At 47.2% G+C, this 21,469-nt stretch overlaps 1 protein-coding gene across 1 annotated transcript in view; it reads left to right on the top strand.

Moving 5' to 3' along the window:
* The first annotated feature begins 465 nt into the window (after positions 1 to 465).
* DPF3 (double PHD fingers 3) overlaps positions 466 to 21,469 on the top strand; it is a 289,836-nt gene continuing 268,832 nt past the window's right edge. The window contains exon 1 of the mRNA XM_070469583.1: positions 466 to 516. Coding sequence (XP_070325684.1) covers positions 485 to 516 — 32 coding nt within the window. The 5' untranslated portion in view covers positions 466 to 484. The remainder of the gene's footprint in view (positions 517 to 21,469) is intronic.

Here is a 21,469-nt window from a genome sequence, read left to right as displayed (position 1 = left end):
CGAAACGGCAGCCTTTCAACTTTTGCACGGGAACAAGGGGATTTGCCTTTTGGGGGATTTAGGAACGTAACAGCAAAGCCAAAAGCTAATGAATGGAGTTCAGCGGTTTGTTGGCAATACTTAAATATTTCTATCCAGTACTTTTGTCCAGGAGCGCAACTCTCTGCAGTTATTTAGAAAGTAGGGATTCAAACCAAACTAAGATACTCTCCTTGCGTCTCCACTTTCCCCAACCCGAAAAGGAGCTGCTCGCGCTGTACTGCCCCTTTAAGACCTGCTTGCTCTCGGGCTCTACAAAAGGGAGTGACCTCTGGGCTTTGACAGCTCCCCTAATAACTACCACCGTACAGGCTCCGCCCACCTGGCGACCAGCCGCGCCGATTGGCCAGCGGGCCGGTATCCCGTACTCTGATTGGCTCTCCGCTTCCCCTGAGCGAACCTTTAGAACTCTGAGACAGACAATATTCTGTTACATTGTAGCAAAATGGCGACTGTCATTCACAACCCCCTGAAAGCGTAAGTAAGACTAAAAAATGTACATATTCCGCGTGGTTTCAATATGAAAAAAAAGGCGCCTTCTGCGTGCGGAGCGCTGCCAATGCACAGCGCTTACAGGCACCTACAGCCGCGGCGGGGTTTCTCTCTTTTCTTTCAGCTCTTACTTCTTCATCTTTTTTTTTTTTTTTTTAAACCCCAACGCGCAGAAATGTCAGGAGATGCAATTAACCAGGAGAAAATTGTTACATTTGTGTTCTTTTAAATTGGCGGACCGAGAAGAGAGGGGTTGTCGGTAGGGGAGCCAGGCGCTCGACAGCTCTACAGCTAGGGGATCGTGGGCAGCTCGGGGACAGCACGGTCCCCTGAGTCTCCCCAGCTTCGCGGGGTGGGGAGCGCGGTGCGCGGCCCGGGGGTGGCGGGGCCGGCCTTGCTGGGGGCGAGCGCCGGACTCTGGGACCGCCTTGGGCTCACTTGGCTGAGCCCCGCGCCTCCGGAGCCGGCGGCCCCCCGCCCGGCTGCTAGGTCCTCCGGGGCGGCCGGACCGCGGCAGCTCCGGAGTTTGCAGGGCGCTCTCTGCCTTCCGATCGCTTGCGGGGAGTTTGTGCAAACCTTCCGGAGTTGGGAGGACCGCAGGGGGGAGCAGCGGGTCCCGGGAGCCCTGGGGCCCAGGTGGTTGCCCGGGGCTTTCCTGCCGGGGCAGCCCCCGGGAACGTGACGGCGCTTCGGGCGGTCGCCGGTGTGTCTCCGGGTGTGTTTGTCCGGGAACGGGCTGTAGTAAATGAACGAGTCGGGTTAACTTGGGGTTGATTTAGAGACAGGGAAGAGCTGCAGGTCTCACGAATGGTGTTCTCGGCTCCTGCGGGTGAATAGCCGAGGCGAGCGAGAGGCAGCTTATTGGGGAACTCGCCGCCCCAGCCGGCAGCGTCTGCTCCTGGCCAGAGCGAGGGGCAGGTGCCTCTGGCTGCCGCCGGGAGACTTTGAGCGGACGCCCAGATCCGGGACGGAGAGGGGCGGGCTGGGCGAGGACACGCGGGGGCCAGCCCCGGGTCCCACAGCCAATTCCTGCCCGCCTTCCTCCCCCACTCCTTTTTATCCTGGCTTCCTTCCTTCCTTCCAGTCGGTGGAACTGTTAAGCCGCCAAGTCCGCTCGCGATCGCGGAGCCGGGGGTGGCTTCGGAAAACTAGCGTCGCTCTGAAAGGGGTGCTACTGGCAGTGATGTTGGCAGAGGGGCGCTCCCTCCGGATCGCGGCGCGACGTGGGTGGGTGGGCGGGCGGGGGGTTTGCGCGCCTGGGATTAGGACTTCGCAGCTGGGCTGGAAGCCGCGGGCGAGAGGAGAGAGGAGGTGCGGGTGTGTGTGTGTGTGTGTGGGGGGTGGGTGGTTTCGTGCCGAATTCTCTACGGTGCGTGGCGGATGCCCACTCTGGTTCTTTCAACTCAGCGCCTCCTCGTCCGCACCCGCGGCTCCCCTAGGAGTTGAAAGCCAGGTTCGCACGCTGGGTGGGAGGCGGGCAGCTGCGGGGTTGGGGGGGGGGGGGTCGGGTCTTAACGCGAAGGAAAGCGCCAAGAGAATGGGAAGTGTTTGCACCAGCTATCTCCTATCGGCAATAGGGGAAAAGGGTAGGAATGTCCCAGATCTCGGAGTTTTATACACACACACACACACACACAAACGCTGCTAAGAGGACATTGGAAGCTGAGGCTGATTCACACACACACACACACACACACACACACACACACACACACACACACACGCTGCTAAGAGGACATTGGAAGCTGAGGCTGATTAGAGAGCAGCTCCGGCTTCAGTTCTCGCTCGGAAGCTCCGATACACTGCACTTGAACGCCACAGCGTTTCACCCAAGAAAGCAAATGTTTTATGGCAGAATAAATGGGCGTAACTTCGCGGCATCCCCTCTCCTCGTCGCTCTCGCTAGCCATATCGCTGATGCTGTGAGTTTTTAACCCAGCCCACAGCTGATTTGCAGTTTTCACATTTCCAGCCGAAAACGCATAGCGGGGCGGATACCTCCTGGTAAACTCAAGTTAGAGCAATCTATTTCGCCTGTGTGCCAGGTTTGTTTCCTATTGGGAAAGCGGTACCCTCGTTACCGTGGAACCCGCTTACGCGCGGGCGGGCACAGTATCTCTATACTCTTTCCTGCCCGCTCCAGTTTTTTGTTTCTGTGTTTTTTTTTTTGGACCGCTGAAGGGTGCGTTTTGAGGGGTGATGTATGTGTGGGGTGGGGTTAGAAGTGCAGAAAGGGACAGAGTCGCGGGCTGGTTATTGCAATTAGTTCTGAATTATTACACTTGTACTTTGTATAATTAGAAACAGTTGCAATGTGATGTATTTGTAATTCCGTGTCGACACACATACACACACATAGACTAGCATACACACGACACTCCAATCGGCTTTTTCTAGGTGGCATTTGAATGGTCATTCATAATTAGCCGCTCATTTTTTGCATCCCAACCCTTTTCCCTCGGGGTAAGTGGGTGTAAACAATACCACGAACCAGCCGAGCCTCCAGCGCCCTAGACGGTTTTTAAACTCCTAACGCAGGAGCATGCACGACGTTACTGGGAGACCTACATCATCTACCTTTATTTTGAAAATCAACTTGTTTCATAGAACATCTTATATGTTTCATTTGTTTTAAAAAGTTGCTGATCAGGAAACAATACACACGTGAATAAATTATGCATGGGATAAATTAGAACAAAGCGCAGAGACACATCAAGCGGAAGGGATGGATGGTGGTGCTGGGAGGAGGGGAGCAGGGAGAAAGGTTTGGAGAGCTCTGTTTTTATCCTCCTGTGTCCCTCCTGACAATGAAACGGAGCTGAACATCATTAGCATTTTCTCTGTGTGCGTTCGGAGTCTTTTTCTTCCTTCCCTTAAGAAAAAAAAAAAAAAAAAGCCAACACCAAGGACGCCCCCTATAGAAATTGGTCACACAAAGGTTTCCTCTAGGACTGGGGGATAAACTGGCAGTAGGTAATGTTCGGGGAAGAAACAAGCAACACCTCTTTAGGGCTCTGCCTAAGCTGCGTAGGGACCATTTTTCATTATACCAGCTTTTTCCACGTGTAACATTCAGTAATTCAATAGCTTGAATTACTGGACAGCACAGTTTAAATCTCATTGCTTTGGGGTCTTCTGTTGGGCCCCAAGCTCCTGGAGCCACATCTCCTCTCTCAGCAGTTCAGCTTTCTTCCTGCCTGTCTTTGATCTCCCTTCAACTCCCTTTCTTATTCCTCCTCCTTGTACCCTTCAGCCCCTTCCTCTCTGAAGCTGACAGCCTGGCTTCTCTGTCTGTTGTTGCCTTTAACATCTTATTACTGCCCAACAGGGTGTTAGAGGCAGAAACAGGAGCCGACTGGACTGATCAGATCACAAAGGGAACACAGCAGGTGGGCCCACAACCAAGCAGTCACATCTGGGCAGATAGAATATGAAAGCATCAATGGACATGTATGATGTGTAAATAGGTATTGCACATTATTTAATTTAGCAGCTACATTGTCTGAGCCTAGATGTGTGAGTCACCCTTATTTCTTACATGGACAAGCAAGATAATGGCCATGTAGGGAAGTAAATACATGTAGGTAACATAAATATGGATTTGATAATCCATTTGTCTCTGTGTAAGTCCACCACATTACCTATCATATTCTGGTTGATTGCTACATACCTAGGGAACATAATACCTTTTTTTTTTTTGCCCTGGTATATTCTTAAAAAATTTTTAAAAAAAATTTTATATTGGGGCATAGTTGATTGACAAACATAATGCTTTTAATATAAATTCTAATCTTATTTGATATTCTACTTCACGTTAACCACCCTCCCCCAAATCTGCTATCAACACTTTAAACAACTTACTCTTTTATTAAGTTATCAAAACCCTGGTTTGTATACACTTAACTGGGAATGTCTGCCACCTTCTGCCAGACTGGATTATGCACATATATATCTATTATACTAACTGCCTGCTTAGAAAAGAGTAACTGTTATTATTATTTAATTATTCCATATAAACCAACAGGGATTTATCCCAAGTAACTATTTGTTTATAAATAATGAGACCAGTAGACTGGTCATACCTATAACATGTGAACATCCAGATGTGTAGTTGTATTGAAACTTTTTTTTGTAAGGAGTTCTCCTTAGTTGGAGGCTTTTTTTTTTTTTAAATCTCTGTTTTGTAATTAAGGACACAACTCTGGGAGGAGCAAATTTACTTACTCAGCCAAGGTCAAGCAGCTGGTCATGTGTATAAATGGACCTCAGATCTTCACCTTTTTATTCATTCTCTGACCTGGAGACTGTGTATTCTAATCTGAATTGGTTTTGTGCCTGTGAAAGTTGTGAAATTGTTGCCACTTAGAAGCCAGACCTCACTCTCGCTGTGGCACTCTGTTTAGATTATCAGAAAGGATGATACAGAGGGGCCACATTCCTGGTTCTAATCTGCTCCTGGCTCTTTCTGTTGGGGTGTGGGGATATGGGTAGGTACTAAATGGGGAACACTGGGGTTGGTATTTGTGAGCTTTCAGCTTTTTATGGACATTATTTTAGCCCCTTATGAAAAAGGAACCTTGGACATTTTAAGCCAACAGATGCCTAAGAACCACCTTCTCCATCTGCTTCTGGTTGCCACTGGGGTGAGGGCGGGGGGAAGCCTTAAATTCTCCAAACTTCATTAGCACACATTATTTTTCAGTGGGAAGAATGTCTGGTTTTGATGAGATACCCATAAAGGTTATTAATTTCTGCCAGAACCCAAATGAAGTCATCGTCACAGAAAACTGCTGGGCTTGCAGACCACCTGGGAGACATTCAGAGGTCTCCAGTTGAATGGGAGTTGCTCAGTTCTAGAAAGTGGCCTGGAATTCAGAGGCAACTTAATTGGAGACTTCTCATCCTCCTTTGTCTTTTTGGAACCATGCAGGTGGCTGAAATTTAGGTACATCTGAGAAACACCATAATGTCTAAAGCTGTTCCAGAGCCATCTGCTCAGATCAGTGCAGAAAATAAAATGCCATAGTCAACAAGCTTTGCACCAGAAAAAGAAAGGAAACTGAGGCTCGTGTTTCAGTTTTGAAAATGCAGCCATCCTGATTGTAGTGGTGCTGGGTGTGGGTCATGAAAATCATCAGAATTCAGGGCTGTTTATTATCCCAACCTCTGCAAAGTAACTTTTGTGGTTTCTGAGTGTTCTGAAAGTCACTAGAAGACAAATGTAGCCCAATGTGGCAAGCCCCTGACCAAAGAAATGCCACAACCACTGAAACGGTTTTTTGCCCAGCCATGGTTTTCCAGCAGGGGACTGCGTAAGCATGACCCTAGCATTAAATAATCTTTCAACATGTAGGTATTTAACAAGAAAAGATAAAAAAAAGTGGCCTGGGGAGAGGGGATGGGGAGGAGATAGGTAAGTGGATGAAACTACTGTGTGGTCTGGAACTCTGAGAAGATGATTGTTTAACAGCAAGAGAGACTGATGTTATGATCTATTGCAAGTTCCAAAGTTTTCTTTAGTTGTGTGAGCAACTGGGGAGAGATGAGGTGTTGTGGTGTTTTTGTAATCTGTTTTTCTTGTTGGTCCAGTTACTAGTGTTTCACAGTCTGTCAACCCATATGGATGAATGGAGCTAACATCGTAAAACTGTCACTGAAGGAAGGTTTTTGAAGCCTGTGATTTGCATCAGAGTTTTAAAAGCAGTGGTTAGGAGGTGTTTGGGTGGGGGGAGGGGAGAAGTGGAGCAACCTGTGCTGGGAATGTTTAGGTTGTGTGTTTGTGAATAGTAGTAGTGGGTGGGGGGTTACAAGGGAACAGAGCAGCCTTGAGCAAGCTAAGATTTAGGGGGCTGTGTTTGGAAGCAGGGAGGGGCAGGGGATTAAATTCAGAGCTTCTAATGATGGGGTTCAAATAGCCCACATTGAGACCTCCATCCCCAGGCCTTCGTTCTGAGTCCAAGGAAAAATGATGGCACGTGTCTAATCCCCCTTTGCACCCTCTCCTCCCTCCCAGAGTCCAGAGCTTGTCATCTCAGGTTGCTATGAAATGAGTTTTTCTCATTGTTATTCACTTCGAAAATCTGCTGTTTGTATTAACTTCAACTGGAAGCTCCACCAGTAAAGGTTTTTCAGTCCTCAAACTTTCACCAGTCATCTGTATGGCCTTATCTCAAACTCTGTCCCTCTTACACATTTGTTTCTCACCAGCGGCTATGCTTTTGTAGCTTCAGAAGTAAAAGCTTCAGGGAAAGGATCCCAGAGATTTGAGCTTGGTTTTTAGCCCTACCGCTCACTAGCTATGAGACCTTAGACCCAGAACTTCTCTAAGCCACATATTCCTTGTCTTTAAGATGAGGGTGATGCACCTTGATTGCCAAAATTCCTTTCCACTAAAAAACTGGTGGCTCTTAGACTATGGTTGGTTAGGAAGGATGAGGAGGACAGTTACGGACCAGTGTTTGAATTCTTCCTCATTTCTTAAGTGTGGCTCTAAAAGGGAGTTAAGACTGGTAGATTTTCCTGTAGTTTCATCTCCTCTAGTCCAGTCTTGCCACATTCTGTTACCACTTGGGGTTCTTTTTTTTTTTTTTTTGAGAAAACAAGATGTTTATTTATTGTATTTATTTGGAAAATAATACACTAAAGATAAACTTATCAAAAAAAGTCTTATGAACAGGCATTTTAAATGTTTAATATTGGACTAATACAACAATAAAACACCTGTGAAATTTTGAACATTGTTGTTGTTCTGCATAAAAAAGGTCTAATTTAGTTTAAATAAGATCTGAAACACCTTTATGAAACTTATTTTGCTCAATGGGTATGATATTAAAGTTATGTATATATGGAGGTGAAGTGAAAGCTACTCAGCTACTCTTTTTAACCCCATGAACTATAGCCCACCTGGCTCCTATATCCATGGGATTTCCCAAGCAAGAATAGAATACTGGAGTGGTTTGCTGTTTCCTTCTCCACCACTTGGGGTTCTAATCTCTCTCTTCTCAGGGCTCAAGGCTGAGGACCAAGTGGTGGCCCATTTAGAATGTGGTCTTTTCTTCTGATTCTCCCTTTTGAACACTTTTCACATTAACACTCCAACCAGAGAATGAAGATGGGGAAGAGAAATGAGAAGATTAATTGGCCTATTTTTTCTGTTTACAAGCACTCAGGTTAACTTTTTGGTTGTGCAAAAGACTGGAGTTATTGGGAACATCTATCTTTTTCTTCCTGTTTTGTGTAGATGTATGGTGGAAGAAAGGGAACCTAGCAAAAGATTTTCTTCTCCTGATTTCATTTATCTACAGTCTCCTTTGATCTGCTCTTCCTCTAACATGGCACCCATCCCAGTTAACATGGAAATAAATGCTTATTTCATTTCCATTTGGGCAGTTGCAAATACCTGACTGTTCATGAACTGCAGTAGGTGGGCCTGTACTGATGTCTCAGTGAGCTTCTTCTGTTGTATCCCGTGATGCTGCTGGGGAAATGGAGGTGTTCAGTAGATACACAGAGTCTGGCTTTACGCAGGTGGGTATTAGCAGTGTCTAAAGTGGAATTCACTGCCTCTCATTCAATGACATGCCTCCAGAACATCCCAGATTCCTCTGGAGGCGTTATATCAGGTTTTCCTTTGGTTGACAGCTCCCTTGGCAATTTTCTACGCGTCTAAAGGAGGAAGAGGGGGTATTTAAAGCCATCAGAGAATTCACAGAAGCCTGAATTGTGAGAGTTAGGCAAAATGAAAGAAAAAACAAAGTGGTCACTCTGACCTCCAGCCTACAGAGGCAGTTCCTTAAATTTTTTTGTACTTGTGGTAAGATATATCAATACATAACATGTATATTTAGCATGTATGACATGTAGATGTACACTTTTTTTGTGTGTTCAGTTCACCAGCATTAAGTACATTCATAGTGTTGTTTAACTACCCATTGTATTCATTTCCAGAATTTAAAAAGTCATCCTAAACACACTGTATATCCATTACACAGTAACATCCTCTGTTTTAATGAGGACATTCTCCTCCCATCCCATCCCAGTTTCTGGTAACCACCATTGTACTTTCTGTCTATATAAATTTGCTTTTTCTAACCACTTCATATGAGTGGAATCATGCAGTATCTGTCCTTTCGTGACTGGCTTATTTCACTTAGTATAATGTTCTTAATGCTCATCTGTGTTACAGCATGTGTCAGAATTTCCTTCTTTTTTATGGCTGAGTAATATTCCATTGTACATATATGCCTTATTTTGCTTATCCAGGGATGGGTACTTGGGTTGTTTCTACCTTGTGGCTATTGTGAATAATACTGCTGTGACATGGCTGTGTAAGTAGCTCTTTGAATCCCTGCTCTCAGTTCTTTGGGGTGTATGCCTAGACCCCCCCTTCATTTTTAGATTTATTAAAATTCATGGAGTACGTTTCTAGATAGTACAGGCAACGACTTCCTTCTAAACTTAAAAAAACCAACTCATGGCATGATAGAATTCAACCTCTTAACCCCCCTTCCCGTTTAGGACTACCACTATTTTGTGGGTGGGGGATAAATGCCCTGGGAACTCAGAGACTCACTTCTTTTATCTCCAGCCATGAGGATTGTCTTCATCTTGTCACCCCCCCCCCCCAACCCGTTGAGGGCAGGGACTCCCCATGAGGGTCAAGGTCTGGGTCTGGGGAGGCCCAGAGGCTGCAGCACTAGTGGTCACCTGGTGGGGCTGGAGCGAAGGTTTCCCAGGCAGAGTGGAGGTCTCATCAGGCAACAGGTGCTTCGGTGGAGGAAGCACCTGAGATGACAGGACAGCTTGAAAGCCAGGAGGCAGTAAATCTGACCTATCTTTTCCTAAGCTGAGAAGGGGTTGTATCTCCTTTGGCCTCCCTTCCTTGCACTCAGCCCTGCTTACCTCCCCCTGAAGGGCCCAAATGAAACAATGGATGTGAAACACACTTCAGAAAGTGTAAAGTACAAACGGGAGGTGTTAAATAGAGCTGCAAAGTTTCCCGTAGCTAATGGCGGCCTTCTCAGAGAGTCAACAGTATCGCATCTATCAAACATTACTTTACTATATTAAAGCTAAAATAAATGAAAAGATCCTGGCATTACACATCCTATCTAACCATTGTTTCTCAGGAAATGCAAAGCCTCACTCATCCAGCTGTGTGTAAATAGCCCTGGGATCTCAGTGGTGTTTTCCCATCTTCCGGGTTTGAAATAGGTGAGAATAGGAGCTCAAGGGAAGCCTTCTGTTTCATTTTCCATTGTCAACCCCATACTGAGTCCCTCCGCAATCAGAGGAAACAGAAGCTGGCGGGCAGAGGGAGAGTTCTCCTGGAACTTGGGCTCTGGTCATCCGTCAGTCTCTGGCTCCTTCTACCAAGAAGACTCCAGGGAGAGAGAAGGGGAGAAGGTGGGGCTGGAGTTTAAATCTGCTAGTGAGCTATGAGGGTGCGATGTTGGCGTAAGGGGTCAGTGGCAAGAATTAATTCTTTGTACCTGAGTAGACTGTGGGCAGCATGGTGGTGAGGGTCAGATCTCAGAATGACAGTTATTTGCCAGCCTTGGAAATGCTTCAGATTCAAGCTTGCTGTAGAAATACAGCATTCCTGTACTTTGTGAAAGCAAATTAAGTGACAAATGTCATCCTTGCTCCCATTCTCCTCAACTAAGAACTGTTTACATGTCTTTGTTTGGCTGCTAGTTGAGCTCAGTGAGAACTGTCTCACCGTCTTTGGAACTTTCTTCATCCTGTCCTGGCCAGTGCAGCTTGCCAGCCTGCCCTTCGGTACTAAGCAGCATAGTAGCCTCCCTCTTGGCATCTAGGACCTTCCACTCCAAGGAAGGCCTCCAGTCTGTCTGTTTCTCCTTCCAGATTCTTGATCTTTGACAGGACAAAGTAAATGCTTGTAAACCGGGAGGCGAACGGTTCCCCTAGGCGGCTAGGGAAACCACTGTTGTTTGTGGGGGTGGGGGAGGAGGGGAGGCAATGTGGTGCTGGAGGTGGGGGAGGGCAGGGTGGATGGGGTAGTCGAAGTGGAGAGAATATATTCTCTCTTGCTAATTATTTTCCCCGAGGACTTAGCCAATGCAGAACCATCTATTATCGTGGGAGCGCTCTATGGTGGTTCTGCCTGTGATGAATGCTAAGTGGAAACAAGCAAGAAAAATTAACAGGCGGCTGCTTCTGTCCACCTAATTAAAATGCATATCCAAATGCATAATTCCTTATGTTTCCCCATGCACACCCTCCCCTTCCAATCCCAATTCTATGGAGGGAAAAAACCCTACTTTCTCCCAATCATTTCTCTTGATTATACTTCCATCAAGAGAGAACTGGAGGGTTCCTTTAGAATAGTGAAGGGCCATTTTTGTAACACTCTAAAATTGCTGTTTTTTTTTTTTTTTTTTTTTGCTTAGATTGGCCCCCCAAATTCTGAGCTCTTTTTTGTTTAAAATGAAGAACAAAAACTTTATCTGACTGCAGAGACAAGGGAGAAGGAAGGATGTAGAGAAAGAAAAGCGGAGAGGGGAAGAGAGAGAAAGCAAGAAAGAAAAAAGAAAGTTCCCACAGTTTCCACTGACCTTTAGTTTTGTGCTAAAAGTCTGGCTTGGATCAGCAATGAGAATTTTGAAGGTCTTTTCTATCTCCTCTTCCTCTTCATTCCTTTCTTTGACTTGGCACTACTTCCTCAGCCCCCCAAAGAAACATAACCCAGAATTTTTCAGAGATTTTAGAAGATGCATCTACCTGTGCAGATCAGGTAGAGAGAAAAAAGCAAAAGCCTCTGTCCTGGGGGCAAGATCAGAGATGCTGACATCAAGGTCCCAAGTATGCCTTAAACAAATAATACCTCTTCACCCCTCTTTTCCTCACTTTTTGTTCATCCAAATGATCAAGTTCTCCCCCTCGGAAGAACAGTTTTATTCAGGGGTCATAAAATATTTAATAAGACATGAAACTTAAGTCATTGTGTTCAATTCCACGTCACTGCCATCTTGGCAGTGATGCCCCTCCCCCGGGCACCCCCCCCTCACTCCCCCATTCTTGAAGCCCCTTGACTGCCCTCCACAGCAGCCCCAGCTGTTGATTTATCAGGGCCGGCTGGCTCAGCAGTGCATGGAGATTGCTTTTAATTAACTCTCTTCATTTTTCCCAATCTTCAGGGAGCAGCAGCCCTTTAATGATTTTAATATTTTATCTGGATTTATATCCGCCTTATTTGTTGTTGTTTGACTTCCACATTTGTTCTTCCTGAATTGCTTCCAGACTGATCTATTTGTGTGCCCCCTTCCCCTGTCCCGCAAGGCCTTCCAGGAGAAAGGGTGCTGAAGAAGACCCACCCACTCTTCTCAAGCTGTCTACCACGGCACGGGGAGACATGCCTAGTGTTGGTCTCTGCCATGGTTTGGGTGAGAACTTTTGTCTTAGGAATCCCAGTCTCACCTGACTTAGCTGAAGGAGATTCTGAGCTTCTCATTAAAGGGAAAAAAAAAATCTGAATTTTAGAAAGTGAAAATTTTCTAATCTCTTTGCCTCTTTCATGCTTGCTGCCTCTATGAGGGAGTGAGCACCCTGGAGAGTTGGATAAAAACTGCTTCCAGGGCCTGGAGGTCTGTCATCTTGCCCATTCCAACCTGACATAGTTTAATGGAACTTCCTGGAGGATGATGACTTCAGGACGGGGCTGGAGGCAGGTGCCTTTTCACACTGTTCATGGGCTTCTCAAGGCAAGAATACCGAAGTGGTTGCAGTCAAGTCTTCATGCCACTTTCCATGTCTTTAGATGTGACTGGAATTTGCTCTGCAACCGCAAAGAAGAGTACTTGTAGGTATGGTCTGAAAGAGGGCCTGCAGAGGTACCAGTTGCCTTCTCTGTTTGAGAGTGCCTGCTCCCTCAAGCCTTGGTTCTCTGTTTCTGTGCCCACTTCTTATACACCACCATCTGAACACCTTCCCACCCCCGACTTCCAGCTTCCTTTTGGCTGCAAAGTCTGCCCCTTCCCCCAACAGTCCCAGAGAGGCCCTGGCAGACAAACTTGCATGGGGGCTAGTTTTCAGAACCAGCTTGTCCACAGAATACCCTTTTGACATCTCGGTTTGGTGATGTGTCTTTGGGGTTATTCGTTGCTAGGCAACTGCCAGCTAAAGTTTGAGTCTAATCTGGGGAATTGCAGTGCATTGCCCTGGGTGACTTGTAGCCACATTCAGGGACTTGGCTTTACAATCCTTCAAATAGGAAATTGAGAAGATATTTTTCCGTGTGCCTTTCTGGAAAGAGGTATTGGTTTGTAAAACCTAGCCCACCAACTGGCACACAAGTGTCTGTACTCACAGTGTTTGTTCTGGTGATGAAAATGGTGATTTCGTCCCGTCTCCTTGTATTTATCCCTTGAGGTATGCTAGCTTTGAAAACCTATGATGTGTCAGGTACTAAGCTATCTGCAGGATGCAGAGACAGAAACCATGGCTTCTATATCACAGTTTGGTATTCAGGCTACTCAATGTCCTATTGAGTGTTTCTTCTTCTCTTTTCCTTGGCAATCACAGGCCCTTTTGAGAATCCTGTGGAAGTTCTGGATCATCTCCCCAGAAAAAATGCATATCTGCATCTGATTTTATGAGTTCACAGATGTTGAGGAGCCCATCAGTGGATGCCCTAGAGTCCATCGGCTCCAGGTTAAGAACCTTAGATTGAGAGATGTGGGTGAGCTTGTTATCATGAAAGGCTACTTCTGTGTCCCTGCTCAGAGGGGTCCCTAACCCTTCTCACCTCTCCTGTAGTCTCACCAAGTGGCTCGCGCCTCCTCAGCCCCACCCTGCCCCAGCTGCACATGATGAACACCTACCTGCTCATCTTCCAGACACTTCCAAGTCCCCTCGTCTCCAGCAAAGCCCTTGCTACCCTCAGGTAGAATTGGCCATTCCTGCCTTTGGCCCCATAGTCCCAAGGATACTTCCCTCCTGGCCACTGAAACACTTAATGCTGGTTAGTTAAAATGGAAGGCCCTAGAAGGTTGAAAGGTGGCTGCCTGGGTCTTTCTGTCCCTAGGATCTAGCATTGTCCTTGTTGTTCTTTAGTCGCTAAATTGTGTCTGACTCTTTTATGACCCCGTGGTCTGTGGCCCACCAGGTTCCTCTGTCCATGGGATTCTCCAGGCAAGAATACAAGAGTGGCTTGCCATTTCCTATTCCAGGGAGTGTTCCTGACCCAGGGATCAAACTTGCATCTCCTGTAACTCCTGCATTGGCAGGTGGGTTCTTTACCACTGCGCCACCAGGTAAGCCCAGGATCTAGCAGAGCGGTTGTCTGATAAATGTGTGCGGAGTGACCAAGCAAATGAAACCAGCAGGCTCTTCCCGCCTAATTTGCTTCCAGCTCTTTGAAATCAATTTGTTTCTCATTCTCTCCCTGGCAGGAATTTGGAAGAGGCAGCAGAATTACTTTTCCCAAATTCTTCAACTTCAGGAGTTGGAAGATAGGCACAAGCTTACCTTGCTTGCATGTGGCATGTGAGGCTGTGATGGCTGTCAGCGTCATTTATTCTAGCCCCTTGTTTCTTCACCACTTCATCCCTGTGGATCTAAAAAACTTGGCTTTGCTTCCCTTTGGTCTTGGGAATTAAAGGCCAGTCTTTTTACTCTGCCTTCTTTCTCGGATTAACTAAGCTGAGGCTTGCGAATAGCCACTGATAAGTCAACCACACTTTTATTAAGTGACTACTTTGTGCTTAGCTGTATATGGGATTTCTTTTAGCCTTATTTATACCTGAGGATTTTTATGGGTTTTTAAGATGGAAGAGATCAGGAGGTGCTAGTACTACAATGGTTTAACCCAAACTTGCGGTCCCATGAGAGTCTATTGCCTGTCTTATTGAGCTTTGGAGGTAACTGTGGCCCAGTCAATGTTTTCAGGTATATATTCTTCAAGAAATTTTCCTGTACTTTAATCATGCCTATGTAGATACAACTTCCCCTATGACTCTATCCCAAACATATTCAATGCAGGTAAATTTATTTGACAATGAAACAAAAAATAATGGCCTGGGGATCATGTTGTTGTCGTTGTCACTCAGTCATGTCTGACTCTTTGAGACCCCATGGACTGCAACACGCCAGTCTTCCCTGTCCTTCCATCTTCTGGAGTTTGCTCAAATTCATGTCCTTTGAGTTGGTGATGCCATCCAACCATCTCATCCTCTGTCATCCTCTTCTCCTCCTGCCTTCAATCTTTCCCAGCATCAGGGTCTTTTCTAATGAGTTGGCTCTTCGCATCAGGTGGCCAAAGTGCTGGGGCTTCAGCTTCAGCATCAGTCCTTCCAATGAATATTCAGGGTTGATTTCCTTTAGGATTGACTGGTTTGATCTCCTTGGGGTTCATGGGAGGGCCTTTATTCTTCATATTGAGAGAGAGAAAAATCTCTGTCCTCATAACTCTTGCTGCTTTTCCACCCTCCAGATCATTCAGTGTTGGGACCCTGGAGAGGCCTGGTTCTGAGTCAGGACGAAGGTGAAGGCCAGAGGTGGAGACAGGCTGTTCAAGTCAAGTTTTAATCAGATCTTCGTCCACTAGACATCCTTCAACGTGGAGAGCTAGAAAGAAAATGCTGATGGTGCACAAAGTATAGGCTGGAGGAGCAGAACCATACCAAAGAGTTTGTGAGTTCAGAGGGGTCACACCACACCAGCACCTACCCTGAAAGTGAGCTCCCCTGCCATCCTGAGTGGAGCCCTTTGGTACAGAGGGTGCACGTGGGCCTGTCCAGCTCCTCGTGCTCATTTCCTTTCTGGGCAGCCATCCCAGTATAACAGACACTTATACATATTCTGTCCTCATTTTGTCTAATTACACACATCTCTGGGGGATGGGAAACAGGTTTGGATCATTCGCTTTTAGGTCAGTTATGCACAGGGTAGCTGAGATGAGCAATGATCTATGGAGTTTGATGAAATTCGGGAAGCTCCCAGAGTTCCCTGGTCCACAGCACACCAGGGGGCATTGTTTGCCATCTCAGGGGCTGCAGATCCCAGCCAGCACAGGGGAGGGATGGAGCCTGGCCAGTTCGTGAGTCTGAATGTAGGAACCTTTCTGAGACTGAGCTCGCTCTTGCTATCCTTGGAGCAACAGGATTCCTTTATTATTTGATGATCAGCCTAACTGAGAGGGGGCTTCCTCAGCGGCTCTGTGGTAAAGAATCTGCCTGCCATGCGGGAGCTGCAGGAGACACGGGTTTGATCCCTGGGTCAGGAAGGAAGTTTCCCCTGGAGGAGGAAATGGCAGCATACTACAGCATTCTTGCCTGGAGAATCCCATGGACAGAGGAGCCTAGTGGGCTACGGTCCATAGGGTCTCAAAGAGTTGGACACGACTGAAGCGACCTAGCATGCATGCACGCATGCTAACTGTGAGGACCCAATTCTATAGGTCCCTCTTCTGGTGATCATTTGTGTTCACTCATTATCTTCCTAGTATGTGTTCAGTTTTCTGAGAAATACAGAACAAAAGGAGCTCTGATCAATGCAACAGTCTCTAACATTGCCCAGTGTTTCCAAGAATTCCTTGTCTTCTTTGTGACCCAGATGAACTGGTCTGGACAATACGATAGCTCTTGAAGGTCCACACCTTTCTCCACAACCCAGAGCGGGCAGCCTTGGGCAGGCAGTCCAGCTTCCTGGCATCTCTCCTCCAGGCTCTATGGTAGCTTTTCAAATACCCAGGAAAGAAGTGAAAGTAAAAGTGAAAGTCACTCAGTCGTGTCTCCGACTGTATGTGACCCCATAAACTATACAGTCCATGGAATTCTCCAGGCACAAATACTGAAGTGGGTAGCCTTTCCCTTCTCCAATCTTCCCAACCCAGGTCTCCCACACTGCAGACAGATTCTTTACCAGCTGAGCCACAAAGGAAGCCCCCAGGAAGGAATAGCCCACTGGTTACTCTTTTCTTTTGTTTTCTGCTTCTTATTTCATTTCTGGACTCAGACCTAAGGCTCCCCAGTGCTCTGGGAGCCCTAGATCGAGGAGTTACCCATGTGATGCTTCATATCTAGCCTGGGTCTCCTTCTGACCACTGGTCCTCTTCATCTGTGCCCCACTGACATCTTTCTCCTTTTCCCTGTGCATTGCACCTTGATCAAAAAGCACTGAAGAGGCACAAAAGGAAGGAAAGAGTATTCTGTCTAGTCCCTGGGAGGGCACACTCATTCTCATCAATGGGGGAGCAGGGAGCGGGGAGGAGGAAAAGGCGAAGCTTGCACACAGTAAATGGTGAGAAGAAGCAGGAGAGAGGAAACAGGGGCCATGAGATTACCGGGTGGGAAGAACTGTGCTCGGTGAGCAGTTCAGCCCCTGAGGGGTCTGTGAAATTGGAGGAGAGAAAGTGGCCCCGCAGTGGGGATGTGTCAGAGAAGGTTTCAGGGAGGAGGTGGCTTTGAGCTGAGTTTGGAAGGGCAGAGGGATCTGGTGAGGCTTAGGAACGGTGGAGGGTGAGGATGGGGAAGGACGGGCACTAAAGGGATGTGAACAAAGATTTGGGAAGCATCTGTGTGACTCTTTAGAGAATCTTCTTCCTTTGTGGTGGTGTGAGTTGGAGGGGACGGGCCAGTTGAGAAGGAATGTGTGGAGGACAGCAAATGGGTCCATTTGGCTGGATGGGAGTGGGGGCCCATGAAAGTGAAAGTGTTAGTGACTCAGTGCTGTCTGACTCTGCAACCCCATGGATTGTAACCCACTGGGCTCCTCTGTCCATGGGATTTCCCAGGCAAGAATACTGGAGTTGGGTAGCCATTCTCTTCTCCAGGGGATCCTCCCAGCCCAGGGATTGGACCTGGCTCTCCAGCATTGCAAGTGGATTCTTTACCATCTGAGCTACCAGGAAAGTAGGAGTCCATGAATAGAAGGTAAAAATGGGAAATAGCCTGGGGCCGGGTTTGTCTGAGCGGAGCTGAGGTTTGGCAGCCAGCTTCCAGGAAGAACTTGAGCACTTCAGAGGTTGAAAGAGAAGCTTCAGGGGGAGGTAGTGGGTTGTCACTGTGTGTCCCTCAGCGGGGAGGATCTGTCATCTGCAGGGACTCTGTCTCACTGATCCCTTGGTTCCTTGGTTATGTGTCCTGGGTTTTTCCCAGGGTACCCCCAGAGGAGGTAAGGCAGAGGAGGACTCTAGGGGGCCTGGGCTGGTGTAAACCCCCCTACCTCAGCAGGTACAGGACAGCCTTGGTCAGCCATCCAGGCAGATATGCCAAGTGGGGCAGGATGATGGGATAAAGCCCATCCAAGTGCTGGATCTAGAAATCTTTCCCCTTTTCTATGCTTTATCACCACTCCCTTTCTTTACAAAAACAATGAAAACCGCCCATAAATGGTTATAAGTAAAACATACAAGTCCATTCTAGGGAGGAAAACATAAACACTGACCCTCATAGCGCAATCACAGTCTAGTGCTCCGAGGATTAGTCTCACGGTTTAAGTGGGAGTGGGGTGGGGGTGGGGGCAGTGAGGCTGCAAGTCTCTAAGACTGTGTTTCTTTCCCGGGGAGATGGAGGTAGTTTATTTTGAAGGTAGTTCTTTTCCACTCCTACCCAGGCCCCCTGATACTCATTCAAACTGCCCACCCAAGGCCCACTCCCTCCCGCTGAAAGGCCTAGGCCCTGGGGAGCTTTATGATAGGCTCGTGTCACCCCAGTCCTCAGGTTCCTTGGAGAGCTAGATGCCCTGTCCTAGGGAGTGAGAGGGTGGCGAGCAGTGGCCATGTGGCTGGAGAGTCTGGGTCACATCCAAGCCCCATGACTGTGGGCAGGATCTCTCACCCCTCTGTGCCTCAAAGTTCTCATCTGTTAAGTGGGAGAGATGGTGTCTGCCTTTGGAAGGTTGTTGGAAGAATCAAACAAGTTAATATACATTCAGGGTTAGAAGAGTTGGCCCATCTTACCCTCTTAATGTTAATAGATGTTGGCAGTGACTCTGCTTTTCTATCTGCAAAATGCAGACACACTAGCTGATTTTTTCCCACACTGGCATCTTAAGGAAAATGAGATAATAAGTAGGAGAAGCTCTGATTTTCTTAGCTGAAAGAAGTTCTAGAATTCAATGGTGTTACTGTCAGTAACTCTTAGAACCAGTGTGCCAGGACAGACTTTGAGAGGGATTTGTCTCTGGGATGCTTTGTCCAGGAGCTCAGGTTATTGCATGCTGCTGGACAGGTGCTGATCTTGGGTCTTTCTGAAAAGGGACAGAATTGCACAGATGCAGAAACTCTGAGGTGAGCTGTGCTGTGACCGAACTCTGGGCTCCTGCTTCCAGTCACTGCTGCCTCCTCCAAGGGGGAGGCAAGTGCTTGCCTGCCTGAATGGGCTCTGCCCTAGAAAAGGTCTTGAACAGCCTTCAGACCAAAGTGGGTGAGGGTGGGAGCTGTTCTGTGTGCTTGCCGCCCATGTGGCCTGCCGCCCCTTTGTCAGACACCTTGCTCATCACAGCCCTCCTGTCCCCGGTGGGTGTGTGTATACATGTTCCCAGCACACGCTTTTTGTAGGCAGCGATCTGTGCTTGACAAGCTGGCATTCCAAACTCCAGATCTTCCAAACACCAGACCCCTATGTTATTTTTAACTGTCCAAAGTTTTTTCCACGAGGTGTAATTGATGAGACTCAATAGCCTGGTCAGAGAATCTAAACTTCAGCTTGTTTTGTCTCCCTTGAATGGGCCTGTGTCCGATGACCAAGCAAAAAAACAGTTTTGAAACTGACTGGTCTAAACCTTCCCATCCGTCCCATCCCCCACTCCTCTTTAGGGAACAGAAGTGAACACCAAGATAACCTGAGCTCGCCTGTTTCTGTGGCTCCAGATAGGAGAGAGGCAGATCCCTTCCGTCTGTGACCTTCTCCTCCCTGCTCTCTCTCGGAGTCCCGATAGTGAGGGACAAAGCCACGTTTTCAGAGAGATAACAGGAAGGGCATTGAGGAGTTGGGCATGCAATCTCTTCTGGCCTTCTTTTTCAGCCCCCACATTCCCCAAGGGGTAAGTCACATTCTCCTCGTCCTCTGGGGACAGTCCTGGACAGATGCTGTTATTTCAGCATGCCCGACATCTTGTGACGTCGAGTGACCACCATCCTTATAACACTGGAGAAGATTCTCAGCTCTGCACATCCAGGACAAAGTGCACCATCTCACACTGGCCTGCCATTTGCATCGTGAATTTCTTCAGCTTCGTGTGTCATTTTTTTTTTTTTTTCGTCCACACATCTCTCCAGGCTGTGATACACTTGGCACTTACATTAATCAAGCATGCACAAGGTACCAATTACTGGGTATACAGTGATAAGCAAAACCGATAAAGACCCCATCTTTGTGGAGCTTGTGGTCCAGTTGGGGATATAGACGTTGATCACATACATATGTAAATAAAAGTTGAATCTGTGTTATGTTGGAAGGTCCAGGAAGATAGAAGAGAGTGTGATAGAGGGAACTGTTCTGGTCCGGTATGTTGAGGGAAAGTTTCCTTGAAGAGGCAATGCTTCCTTGCACGCAGAGGGGACAAGCGTGTATGAAGGTTCTGTGGCGCATGGGAAGAACCAGGGAAGGCTGCTGTGGCTGGAGCGCAAGAGAGAAAGGGAAACTGAGGCCTAATGATAGGGTAAGAGAGGTCAGGAGGGGCCAGAACAGCAGGGCCTTGATGGATATTTTAAGAGTGTGTACTTTCTCCTAAGAGCTGTGAGCAGCCAGGGCAGGGTTGAAGGCAGGAAGTGACTTAGTTCCATTCATAGTCTAAAAATTTCCCCCTGGCTACGTGGAGATTTAGCAAGAGGGCCTGGGAAGGGAGGGATGAGTGAGCTTCTAAGAAGGCTTTTCTGGGTAAAATTTAGGAAATAAAAACATGATCTGTGCGTGTCCACGAAGGCCAAGGCGTGAGCTGGACAAGGGCGTGGCAGTAGAACGTCCCCTTGAATTTCCTTCCCTGCTTCCACTCGTTCTCAGTCCCATTTGGTAGTTTACAGAAGCTGACGGCCCGCCCCCATCCTCCGAGGTTTCTGATACTGTGGACAGGTCTGCTTTCCTGTCTGCTTCCCTCTGCTCTCCCTGCTGCTCCCTCCAACTGTCCTTTGAGCAACTCAACATGCGGCCTGAGGACCCTGTACACAAGCGACCTGGGTGTGAGTGGTGAAAGGTGGATTCCTGGGCTGCCTCCTGGACCTTCAGAGACAGAATCTCAGCTTGTCGGCCATGTAGTCTGGTTCTTGTTTTTATTAAAGTTTGAGAACTGCTGTTCTTCCAGCCCTGCACACTAACATTACATCAGTTACTGCAATGATGCTTTAAGTGTGTGTGTGCTGGGGGTGGGGGCAGGGGGGTAGACGGGTACCAAGGGCTTTCAAGGCACAGAAGGTCTTCTTTGGGCCTCACAATAACGTGCTCGAGGAGATAAGGCTCCAGTAACTTCAGTTAACAGATGGCGCTGGTGGGAGGATGGAGCTCCAACTGATGTCTGACTCCAAGTGCTTTCCTTTGCTTTTCTCTCTTCCCGCCTCTGGGTGGGCAAGGTTAAAAAGGACTGACTTAAAATTTCCAGGTGTAGTTCCTTTTTTAAAAAAAAAAAAATCCAATATGTTTTTTGGGGCTTAGGGAGTCCACCTAAAAAGTGAACATCCAATTAGTATGTGAAAGGGTGGAATCTGGTAAGTTTATTATAATTATTATTTATATATATTTATATGTATATATATATATAATTATTATAAGCTTTTAGTATGGAAGATGTCAAACCTGTACAAAAATACACAGAATAGCATAAAGAATCTCCATGTGTCCATCACCCAGCGTAGCTTTAACAGTCATAAGAAGGGTGGGCATCTTTTCAGTTGTTCAGACTTTGCTCTGTGGTACTCTCTTTCTTCATTTATTTACTTATTTATTTAAACATTTTGTATGGAATTATAGTTGCTTTACAAAGT

Source organism: Odocoileus virginianus, chromosome 6, assembly GCF_023699985.2.
Source record: "Odocoileus virginianus isolate 20LAN1187 ecotype Illinois chromosome 6, Ovbor_1.2, whole genome shotgun sequence".
In the NCBI taxonomy this organism is placed as follows: Eukaryota; Metazoa; Chordata; class Mammalia; order Artiodactyla; family Cervidae; genus Odocoileus; species Odocoileus virginianus.
The sequence above is the reverse complement of the archived record's forward strand: the minus strand, read 5'-3'. Positions and strand labels throughout refer to the sequence as shown.